At 51.5% G+C, this 11,646-nt stretch overlaps 1 protein-coding gene across 3 annotated transcripts; it reads left to right on the top strand.

Annotated features, from left to right (window-relative positions):
• Positions 1-370: 370 nt before the first annotated feature.
• Positions 371-9,914, top strand: LOC120394572 (zinc finger protein 239-like). 3 transcript variants are annotated; one of them, XM_039518800.1, is made up of 3 exons: positions 371-511; positions 7,018-7,130; positions 7,525-9,914. In XM_039518800.1, the coding sequence occupies exon 3, from the start codon at positions 7,700-7,702 to the stop codon at positions 8,465-8,467; it is 768 nt and encodes a 255-aa protein (XP_039374734.1). In that variant the 5' UTR covers positions 371-511; positions 7,018-7,130; positions 7,525-7,699; the 3' UTR covers positions 8,468-9,914. The 3 variants fall into 3 exon arrangements, with proteins under 3 accessions (XP_039374734.1, XP_039374732.1, XP_039374733.1); XM_039518798.1 differs by having other exon boundaries at positions 7,452-9,914; XM_039518799.1 differs by lacking the exon at positions 371-511 and having other exon boundaries at positions 6,147-7,130; positions 7,452-9,914.
• The last annotated feature ends 1,732 nt before the right edge of the window (positions 9,915-11,646 follow it).

Here is an 11,646-nt window from a genome sequence, read left to right as displayed (position 1 = left end):
CAAACGTGGTTCCTTCAAAACACACCCCAGGGTTTTGAAGCCAATCTGGTGATTACTAGATGCTTGAGTTTGTCAATACTGAGCAGGGATGGGCCCAGGCTAGATCTGAGGCTGGCTGGCTGGGAACACAGTGCATCCCTTGATTGGTGGGTTGAATGTTGGTCTCCAGCCTCTGTTTTTTGTTTGATCCAGCCCCAAGACTCCCGTGCTGCATTTCAGTGTCTGGGGGAGAGGGGCGGTGTTGTAGCATCAGAAGGGTTTCTTTAGATCTAGCCCCCTGGCAGCATTTGTCTCTGATTTCTCTGCTCAGGATATGGGAGGTTGAGCTTCCTGGGTTAGACACTGCTGCTGCTGGCTCCATTGTGAATGTGATCCCCGGAGCCCTGGAGTCTGTGCTGGGGACAGACCTTCATTAAAGTCCCCTCTGTGCCCAGCTGGGATGTGACCTTCTCCAGTGGGAACCAGCCTCCTAGGGCAGCCCCGACATTAATACCTGAGCCAGAGGCTCCAGGTAACAGAGAGAACTGGGGGGAAGGGCTGGGGATGGGCAGGAAAGTGACTCTGCACAAACAGCCCCAGGAACCTCAGATCTCTTGGGAATCTGCTCCCTTGTTGAGGTCCCTGCAGGAGGGAGCTGGGATGTGGTACCAGGGGCAGAGGGGATCCTGAACAGGCCCTGGGAGGGTTTCCCTTTGCATTCTGGGGATGGAGTCAGGAAGGGAAGGTGTGTGGGGGGGTGATAAGGCAGAGTGGGAGAGACAGTGCAAGGTGGTAGATTTAACCAGCTCTGCCCAGTGAGGGAGGTTACAGGGAGAGGAGAGGCAGCACAGAGGAGACAGAAGAATGGGGGCTGTGTGTTAATTCTCCGTATTAAACTCTTCCACCATTACTGACCCCTCCTCCCCCCAAATTAGCCATGGGTCCTCCCAGTGGATACATCTCCCCCATATCTGAGTGCTGACAGGGACCTGTTTGCTCCATCGGATGCATCAGAGCTAAAAGGACTTGGGCTGGGCGTGTCTCTATGATCAATTCCACACAACCCCCCTTCAAAGAATGCAGGCCACACTTACAGGCTGGGGGGGCTCTAGCCTGGGAAGCAGTGATGCTGACAAAGATTTGGGGGTTGAACGGGATAATCAGCTGAATACGAGGTCCCAGTGCAACACTGTGACCAAAAAGGCTAATGCAGTTCTGGGCTGTATACACAGGAGAATCTTGAATATCAGTAGAGAGATTACTTTACCTCTGTATTTGGTCCTGGTGTGACCACTGCTGGAATCTGTGCCCGGTTTTGGTGCTCACAATTCAAGAAGGATGGTGATAAATCGAAGAGGGGTCAGAGAAGAGCCACAAGGATTCGAAAACTTGCCTGAGAGTGACAGACTCAAGGATCTCAGTCTATTTAGCTTAACAAAGGGGATGTTAAGGGGTGACTTGATCACAGTGTATAAGTACCTACATGGGGAATAAATATTTGATAATGGGCTCTTCAGTCTAGCAGAAAAATATACAGCATGGTCCAACGGCCAGAAGTTGAAGCTAGACAAATTGGCACAGTATATAAGGTGTACATTTTTGATGGTGTGAGTAATTAACCATTGGAACAATTTACCCAGGGTCATGGTGGATTCTCCATCCCTTACAATTTTTATATCAAGACTGGATGTTCTTTTCTAAATGATCTGCTTTAGGAATTATTTTGAGGGTTTTCTCTGGACTGGTTTGTTATAAGGGGATCAGATGAGATGATCACAGTGATCTCTTGTGGCCTTGGAATCTATGAATCCTTGTAAATACTATGAGGCTTCCTGTAAGTGATCCCAGAGATCCTGTGGAGGGATCTGGACCCTCAGTGTTTGTGCCTGTCTGAATGTAAATGACTTTTCCTTTCCAAGAGCTATAGCCACCTACAGAGGGGGAATTCTTAATGTTCAGCTGTTTGTCTTTTAAAATAATAAATCTCTGAACATCCCCAAGACTTCAAAGCAGTCTTAAAATAAGTAATGTTTTGCTGGGGAGAAAATGCCCATCAAATTTAATCCAAAATGGGGTAGATTGGATTGTCCATCAGTGGAAGGGTTTAAATCAGGAATGGAATCTTCCTAAAAGATTTGCTCTAGCTCAATGAGACGTTACGGGCTTCATGCAGGGATATTTTCTGGTCTGTTTTATGCAGGAATTCAGATTAGATGATCACAATGGTCACTTTCTGCCCTCAATCTATTATATTTCACACCCTTGTGTGAGCACTTTGCCCATCCCATCAGCATTGTCTTCATTAGTGTGATTAACTAGTGGTACAAAGGTGTGATTTATGGATGAAAAGGTGAGATGATGTATCCAGTATTTTTAAAGGTGACCTGAAAAAGATCAGATCATTGGTTTTGTGACCATTTTTGCTCCTTTGTGCTCAGTCAAGGCCTGGGAGGTATTTTATTCCTTTTAAAATGACAAAATATGGCTTTAGCCCTAATTTTCCCAAAAGAATCTGTGGGGAACTGGAGAACTAGTAGCTTTGTTACATCCAAGGAATCTAGCACATGAAATCAGGAGTTTTTTTATGTCAGTGACCTTACAGTATAAATGGCGGATTGAGAGAGGAATGTGCTTTTTGTTCAGTCAGTTTAAGCATATTTTCGAAATTGGTTTGTTTTTGTAAAATAGCTTAACTCCAGACGCTCGGTGGAAAAGGTCTGTTAGTTCAAGAATCAGCAACTCCTGGGCAGATTGACTTTCCTGGGAACGACATGAGGAGCAGAGAGAGGAAAAGCCAGCTTCTTCCTCTGCCTCGTTGCTGTGCTGCTGGGGGGGGAATGTGCTGCCCTCAGGGACAAAGTCAGGGGGATTCTCCCAAAGTGGCTCCTTTGTTTTTGCTCTTTTCCAGCGTTAGGTTCAGAGACTCTGTTGGTGGGGGGTGTAAACCTGTCTCGGTGGGTTTAGTCTGGGTGGCAGGAGCTGGGTCTGGTCTGGAATGAAGCGACCGAGAGCTTGGCTACACTTGTGAGTTACAGTGCAATAAAGGAGCCCTGGATGCCCTGGCTCACTCCCCGTCCACACTGGCAAGGCACGTAGAGTGCTCTGACACCGCAGCTACAGCGCTGCTGGTACTCCACCTTGGCGAGAGGAATAATGTTTGCTGCGCCCCTGCTGGAGCACCGCAGCGCCAGTGTGAATGAGGTGTTGCTTTTCTGCACTCTGATCAGCCTCTGGAAACATCCCATAATCCCCTTATGTCAAGTGGCCACTCATGTCATTGTTTGGAATTGGACGCAGGAATGCGGAAATGCCCGTTGAAAGTTCCGTTTCTGACAGCCCACTGCTTATCTGCTCCGAGACAAAGCAACCATTACTGTGGAATGCTGTGTATGAGGGAGAGAGGCAGGAGGGAGAGGGGGTCTGCTGCTGTCTGAACTTACTAGACAGCATGCTGACATGCTCTCAGCCCCGCCAAAACCCACTCTCTCTCCCCCCACATAACACACAACACACGCCCTGTCACACTCCACCTCACCCCATTTGAAAAGCACATTGCAGCCACTTGCATGCTGGGATAGTTGCCCATAATGCACCGCTCCCAATGCTGCTGCAAGTGCCACAAATGTGGCCACACCAGTGCACTTGAAGCTGTCAGTGCGGACAGACTGCAGCGCTTTCCCTATTGCGCTCTACGAAGGCTGGTTTAACTCAAAGCACTCTACATCTGCAAATGTAGCCATACCCTGAGTGTTTTCAGCATCACGGTGTCTAGAACATCTGTATGCAGGAAAAGAGCCTGTGGCGAATTGGGGAATGAAATGTCCTAAAGCCCCCCCCCCCCTTCTCCCTCCTTGACAGGCTGCAGAATAATGTCTATGGTTCACTGCAGCTCAGCGGCTCCCAGACTTGAGTGGTTCACGTCCCCTCTCAAACGTGTGGATAGAACATCAAGCTCTTGCTGTGCCTGGGAGTCACATACCATAGTCTGGGGACCTCTGCTCCAGACCATCCTGTCCTCCCAGTGGCTGGGGAAGGGAGATGGCTGTTGGGGAGCTGTGGGGTGGGGGGTTCGTCTGGATGTGAGAGAGGGACAGTAATACAGGAGGAGAAGAGAAGGGGAAAGGAAAAACCTGTTGGGTCTTTTGCTTTTTACCCAACAAACACAATATGGAGAAATCACAGCTGGGTTCCAAATAACCCTAACGCACAAGGCCAAGCTACAAGGGCACTGCTGCCTGGTCTGGTTTCTGTAATCTTGGGCTAGGTCTACACTGGGGGGAGGTCGACCTAAGATACGCAACTTCAGCTATGCGAATAGCGAATAGCATAGCTGAAGTCGGCATATCTTAGGTCGATTTACCTGGCCGTGAGAACGGTGGCAAATCGACCGCTGCCGCTCCCCCGTCAACTCCACTTCTGCCTCTCACCATGGTGCAGTTCTGGAGTCGACGGCAGAGCTATCGGGATCAATTTTAGATTAAACACGACAAATCGATCCCCGATAGATTGATCACTACCCGCCGATCCAGCGGGTAGCGTAGACGTACTCTTAGTGTCTGCTTGCACTGCAGCTGGAGGTGTAATTTCCAGCTTGGGTAGGCATACCCTGCAATGGAGAACAGGGTGCGCACTACTAGAGGGCTCACAATTTTTTAAAGAGATATTACCCTACTCTTAGCCATTTCCCCTTCTTCAGTGTGGGGCCTGAACCTCAGGGTAAGACCCAGCAGGAGGGGGATGGAAATCCCCCCGTGTGAGGAAACAACCCCCTCAGTGGGCTGGTATCCGAAGCCTAGTGCCAGACAGCAGCACTCAAAGCCACAAATCCCTCCAGAGGGTCAGGAGATGGGCTTGAAAACCACAAGTCCTTAACCCCCCCCAGCATTTGTGGCAATTTTATTTCCCTTCTGACTTTTGCGGAGAGGCTGCTTAGTCCCAGAGTATGTGTGTGTGTGTGTGTGCACCTGCTCCCAGTGTGTGTGTACGTGCACCTGCTCCCAGTGTGTGCATGTGGGAACCTATTCCCAGTGTAAAAAAAACAGGAGTACTTGTGGCACCTTAAAGACTAACAAATTTATTTAAGCATGAGCTTTCGTGAGCTGCAGCTCACTTCTTCGGACGCATAGAATGGAACACACAGACAGGGGATATTTATACATACAGAGAACATGAAAAGGTGGAAGTATGCATACCAACAGGCAGAGTCTAATCAATTGAGATGAGCTATCGTTAGCAGGAGGAAAAAAACATGCACCACATCACAGTGACAAAACTCAGCTGCAGCAGTGCACATGCAAAAATGTAGCCTCTCAGTCCCCTGCTCTCGGAGGGACTCTGCCCATTGACCCCCCTCCCCTGTCACTATTCTGCCTCCTCTCTACCACAGCCACTCTCCTGCCCCACACTCCCCACTGTCTCCTCTGGCCACCTGTCCCTTTAGGCCTTTCCCTTTACAGTCCCCTACATCCCATATCTGCCACCCTATATTGGCCCTGCACTCCCTATTCACCTGCCCCCCACAGCCTCCTGCCCCCACACCTCCCTCTGCCCTCCCTTCTGCTCCCCACAGGCCCCTGACCCTCCACAGCCTCCATCCTCCCCGTCCCCTCCAGTAACCTTCTCTCCCATTTCTCTGCTCCTCTATCTAATTTCTGCCCCATATTCCATTGCACCCCTCAGCCTCCCTGCCACCTCCTCAACGTCACTCCTGCCCCCCATGTCCTCCTGCCTCCTTCAGTCTGCTTCTGCCCCCACATTTCCGTTGTTTCTCAGAGTTTCCCATCCAGTCGAAACCCGCAGCCATATTCCCCAGGGAAAACGTGGCTTCAGTCTCACTGAAAACAATGGGACTGGGTTGCCATCTTTACTAGTGCAGGGGCAGCTGTGCCTCCACACACCAGAGCTGCAGGGAGACGGTGGCTGTTTGGAATAAGGGCAGTTTGACTCCCTCCCCCCCCCCAGTGAGAGTAACAGGAAATGACACACGAGTTGGAAAAGGGAAAACGGGCGAGCTCTGTGCTGGGAATTGCGAGATGGTGGGAAACACTGAGCTAAATATTGGGAGCCTGCTGGCAGCTGAGGGTGTCCTGGTTTCTCTGCAGATGCAGATTGTTTTAAGTTAAAGCTTTTGGGAATCACCCCAGGAAAGTTCTCTGCTCTCGGTGGGCCGCGCGACCCCCAGCCCTGCCCCTGACGGTGCTGCTGTGATTGTGGCTGCGGCAGCAGTTTCTGAGTGGGGGAATGTCTCTGTTCCAGGGGCCGGTTGTGCATTTCACTGAGGGGCAGTGGGCTGTGCTGGACCTCAGCCAGTGACCCTCGACAGGGATGTCGGGCAGGAGAATTGTGAGGCCGTGACCTTGCTGGTTAAGGATTCCAGTCCCCGCTGTCACACCCAGGGCAGCTTCTGCTCCGGGTTCTTTCTGGGTCCTTCAGATTTCAGCTCCATTGCCCCTTGAGCCCCCGTGTGAGCGACTGTCCCCTCCACACCCCCACCCATGGGAGAGGAGATTTGGAGACATAGTGGAGAGGCTACGGGCTTCATCTCCATCCCCAGAGCTTCCAAGGGAGAGGATGGAGGTACCTCGCTGCATCTTTACATGTGGGCGTGCAGTGACAGAGAGATTTTGCGTGTCCCTCCCTTGCCAGGACTGTCCTTGATCTCAGAGAGGGCTCTGGTCTCAGCAGGGCTAGAAAGGGGGATGAAGTTGCGCAACTACACTGTGACTGAGTCATAAAATTCCCCAGTGCATGAAAACCCCTGAATCTCCTGCAGGGGGCACCACACGCCTCCCAGGAACCACCTGACCGCCCCAGAGGGCCTTCAGGAACATTTCCTCCTCCGTTTGGCTTATACGAAGGCACCCACCCCGCATCAACTCTGTCTCGCAATGACTAAATTGTTAGCTCTTTGGGGCAGGGGTCAACTACTGCTCTGTGTTTGAGGCCCCACTCTTGCCTGGCCCTTTGGCACAAAGTAACAAACATGAATAATGATAATAATAAACCCTTGGGCTCACCTATTTTACTTCCTCTGAGCAGGTCTTCCAGTTTTCAGTCCTGACATGATCTCCCGGCTGGAACAAGGAGAAGAGCCGTGTCCTGGATCTCCCAAGGCTCTGAGGAAAGAAGGACCCTGAGAAATGTTCATACAGGTGAGGAATTGGCTACATGGCCATGGAAACCATCCACCATCGACATAAACAGCTGGGATTGCTGCCGAGGCCCCGTGAGGTCTCCCAGCTCTGCTGCATCTCACCCAGGTCACGACTGTGCCCAGCCGGAGTCAGATCCTCATGGGAGCTGTCACTCATTGCTCTTGCCTCTTAGCAATTGCCCCCTTCTCATGCATGTTCGGATGGGGCGTGGCAGCAGAATTGGTCCCCTCTTCTCTGGGGAAGCGCTGGTGGGAGTTTGGGCTCCTGAGTTTTCAATCTTCCCAGTAATTATTTTGTCTCCCCTCCCCGCTTTCCCAGTCCCCTTTCTGAGGTTGCCTCTTCCCTGGCACAGGGGATGACTCCTGTCTGGATACTCCCTCTATCCCGGCAGGTGATGGGATGGTGAGTGAAAACGAGGAGACGAATCCTAAGCAGGAAATCCTCGAGCAAGTGGAACTACATGGGACGGCACCGGGACCATCCAAAGGGAACATTTCCCTCAGGGGCGAGCAGAGAGCAGCCTTCAAGGGTCGGTGCGGGCCAGAGAGGCAGCAGGGAACCCCCCAATGAAGAGACGGGGTACCTCCACTCAGAGAGGTTTGAAGGACCGCAGTGAAACCATGCTCCAGCTTAGAACCCGCACTAAAGAGAAACCGTATGAATGTCCTGAGTGCGGGAGGAGCTTCACTCGCAACTCACACCTTATTGTGCATCACAGGATCCACACGGGAGAGAGGCCCTACGACTGCCTGGACTGTGGGAAGGGGTTCACTCAGGGTGCCGACCTGACAAAGCACCAGAGAACCCACACAGGAGAGAGACCCTATGGCTGCCCCGACTGTGGGAAACAGTTTGCCACTTTCTCCTCTATTATTTCACACCGGAGACTGCACACGGGAGAGAGACCCTACAAATGTCCCGAGTGTGGGAAAAGCTTCACTGCCAGCTCCAACCTTATTGTGCACCAGAGAACCCACACTGGGCAGAGGCCCTGGACATGCCCCAACTGTGAGAAAAGCTTCAGCGTGAGCTCCAATCTTATTGCCCACCAGAGGATCCACACGGGAGAGAGACCCTATAAATGCCCCAAGTGTGGGAAGGGGTTCACTCGGAGCTCCCACCTTGTTTCCCACCAAAGAATCCACACGGGAGAGAGACCCTATGAATGCCTGGACTGTGGGAAGAGCTTCAGTGAGGGCTCAGACCTTACTAAGCACAAGAGGATTCACACGGGAGAAAGACCCTATAAATGCCCTGAGTGTGGAGAAAGCTTCAGCCAGAGCTCCAGCCTGATTAAACACCAGAGAGTCCACACCAGGAAACCCGCCCTATAACTGCCCTGAGTGCGGGATAAGTTTCCTGCTGAGCTCCACCCTTATTGCTCATCAGAGAATCCACACAAGGGAGACTCTATAAATGTCCGTTCTGTGGGGAAGGCTGCAAGTGGAAGGTCTCTCTAATGTCCCACTAGACATGCCACAGAGAAGGTGGCAGGAGCTCTCCCTGAATGTAATGATTCTGTGCCCTGCTGACGCAACTTACAAACGTGCTTCGTTTCAGGATGGTCTAGGTAGAGGGGGGCCAGGCGAGTGGATATTTTGGGTTTCAGTGTGGCCGGAGGAGGGAGCACTGGGTACTGGGGAGAAGGGTCATTTCAAGGTCTGGAGGGAGCAGGTGTTTAAATTAGTGAGGAGACATTTCTGCAGGGTTACACACACTTGCCAGGTCAGAGAAGAGGTGAAGATGCCCCATTGCACTTTGTGTCCATGTTGTCTCTGCAGCTCCCAAGGCCTCTCAGGGTGGGGGTGAGGGCAGGGGAAGGTTTTATTATTAATTATTAGTGTTATCACAGTGCCCTAACCATGGCCCAGGATCCCTCTGTACCAGGCACTGTGCAAACATGGAATGAAAAGCCAGTCCCTGCCCCAAAGAGTTTACAATCTAAGTGGAGAGACAGTAGCATGCTCAACATACCAGCACCCTAACCACTGTCAGGTTTTTTTGCAGGCCACACAGCAAAGGAGAGTTTTAAGTTTTTCAGGGAAAGAGTGGGGGGCCCTGCGGGGCCATAGTATAAAGCAACAAGAGCTGCTGATCTGAAGTGAGAGGATGGACTCTGTAAATGCAGGGGCTGGGGCTGGAGACTGGGGAATTCATGGGGGAGATTCCCAGAGAGATGGGGGATTGCCCTGTTCTTGAGAGGACAATATGGTGTAGTAGTGAGACCAGGGGGAATTGGGCCTCAGGAGTCCTGGGTTTAGTTCCTAGCTCCAAGAGGGGAGTGTGATCTAGTGGTTAGAGCAGCGTGGGGGTGACTGCTGGGCTCAATAACCAGCTCTGCTAGTGTTACCTCATCCTAGTCGCTTTCCCTCCTTTCTCTGCGTGTGTCTCTTCCATCTGTGCAAAGGGGATAAGTCACACACCATCCCAGGGAGTCATCACTAATTACCGTGTTCAGAGGCTCAGGAGGATGGAGATGCCAAGGGAAGGGGTGTGTCATTGTTACTGTGTTTCATGATTATCTGATCCTCTCCCATCCCACTCCAGCTGTCTCATGAGTGGAGGGCATTTACTGAGCTGAAGGGAAGGGTTTCATCTGTTTCTAGGGAGGGGGTCAGCTCACATTGTCACATACTGGGCTTATTCCTGAGCTGCCTGCCCTGGGAGGGCTTTTCGCTTTGTTTCTGGATGGGGCAGGGGAGAGGTGGAGTCCTGTTTTTTTGGTTTTCTGCAATAGCTGAGACTGGATCGAATGACACAGAAGCCCCCTTCCAGTTCTATGTTCCTGCTTCTGGAAACGCAAGTTTCGGAGGAATGTTTATGTCTTGCTAAAGTTTTTACCTAATTGGATTTTGATTTTCCCAAATAAATTCCTAATAAAATGTTTATTGTGAATCCCTCATCTCCCTGAGAATTTCCTGTTCTCGAGCTCTAGCTGTAGGGAGCAAAGTGCCAGGCTCATTAACCTTAGGTGGGGGTTAATTGCTGCAGGGGTTAACGAGCCTCCCAGGCAGAATCCAGGTGCTCCAGCTGCGTGTGAGCCCCCAAAACCTGGTTCTCAGTAGGCCGGAGCCAGGCACATGGCCAGACAGGGAGCAGCTCAGCTCCTTGTCCCCAGCACTGTCTCCAGCATCTGTCCCCACTCAGCTCTGTGCCCAGTGGGTCCAAACAGTGACCTTTTCCTGTGGACGCAGAGCAGTGAAGGCTGTTTACATCCTGGCCACACTGTATCTCAGCATCCCTGTTCCTGGGGCTCAGACCCTGATGGCCACTGAGACAGGGACCCATAGATCAGCCAAGGTTGGGAGTTTGTTTCCCCAAGAATTGAAACTAAAATAGCTAAAAGAGATTATTGTTAATCACCTAAGCAAGAATCTCTCATAATTTGCTTATGTGTAACCCTTCTGCCGGGCCGAAACAATAGCAGCAAGGGCCGGGTTCAATACATAGGGGTCCCTTCCCCACAACATAATGCAAAACCAGCTCGAGCCCCCACCCAGTGACCTGGGAAAATCTTACACACACCCCTGGGCGCCTCGAGGAGGCAATACTTCCCCTCTCGCAAGCACAGAGTCTTGGTGTAGCAGAAAAGGTTTAATAACATGAGAAACAACAAGCATTAAATTGGGAAAATACCTCAGCTAGAGTTCATAGGTCAAACCGTGAGCAAAGACCCACCCCAGCAAATTGGGCCGTGTCCTTCTCTCTGGGCCCTTGAGTCCAGCAACCCCCAAATCACCCACAGTCCCAAAAGTCCCACAATCCAAAAGTCTCTGTCCCGGGTCAGTGCAGCCCCAGAGTTCAAGAGTCTCTCTGCAGAGGTCCCCCTCCCCAGCCTGGGTAGAAAGGGGCACCTTACGTGGTTTCGGGGCCAACTGCCCTGCCTCTTCGTGGGGTTCTGCTTCCACTAGTCGTCCCCGCAAACAGCTCAGCTCTGCTCTGCCAGCTGCTCTGGTCTACCAGCTGTCCTGTGAGCCACTCCAGCCATCCTCGCGAGCTGCTTGGCTCCACTCAACTAGTGGCTGCACAAACTGCTCCACTCCGCTCTGCCAGCTGCTCTGCTCCACGGTATTGCTTCAGGCTCCCCCACTCACTAGCACAGTACTCAGTGCTCTCAGCTCAGGAAGTCCAGCTCTTCAGTGATTTCAGCTCTTAGTGATTCCAGCTCATAGTAGGGGAGCCCCAGTGCCAGTGAGTTCAGCTCAGCAACCTGTATCTAGATTCTTAAGGGAATCAAAAATTAACTCTGACATTCCACAGTGGAGAAAGGCACAGGTGGAACTGGTGCTTCTGGCTCACACAAGAAGCCTGCACCACCCAGTACAGATATCTGTCCCCAGCCCCTCTCTCAATTGGGTTTTGGAACCCATGTCCCTTGTCTAGCAAGTGCTATTTAGTTGACAATGAAACCCTCTATCATAAGACAGTTTTGTAGTTCCTCATTTACTTAATCGGGGTGACAACATTTTATTGCTCCTGCCCCAATAACAACAAAATTGGGGGTCCCACAGCT

Source organism: Mauremys reevesii, unplaced genomic scaffold (genome assembly GCF_016161935.1).
Source record: "Mauremys reevesii isolate NIE-2019 unplaced genomic scaffold, ASM1616193v1 Contig67, whole genome shotgun sequence".
In the NCBI taxonomy this organism is placed as follows: domain Eukaryota; kingdom Metazoa; phylum Chordata; order Testudines; family Geoemydidae; genus Mauremys; species Mauremys reevesii.
Note: the sequence above shows the minus strand (reverse complement) of the source record. Positions and strands in the feature narration are given on the sequence as shown.

Bases quoted from the DNA above. Each gene is read 5' to 3' on its own strand.
- LOC120394572 (XM_039518800.1), top strand. From the start codon at position 7,700: ATGAAGAGACGGGGTACCTCCACTCAGAGAGGTTTGAAGGACCGCAGT.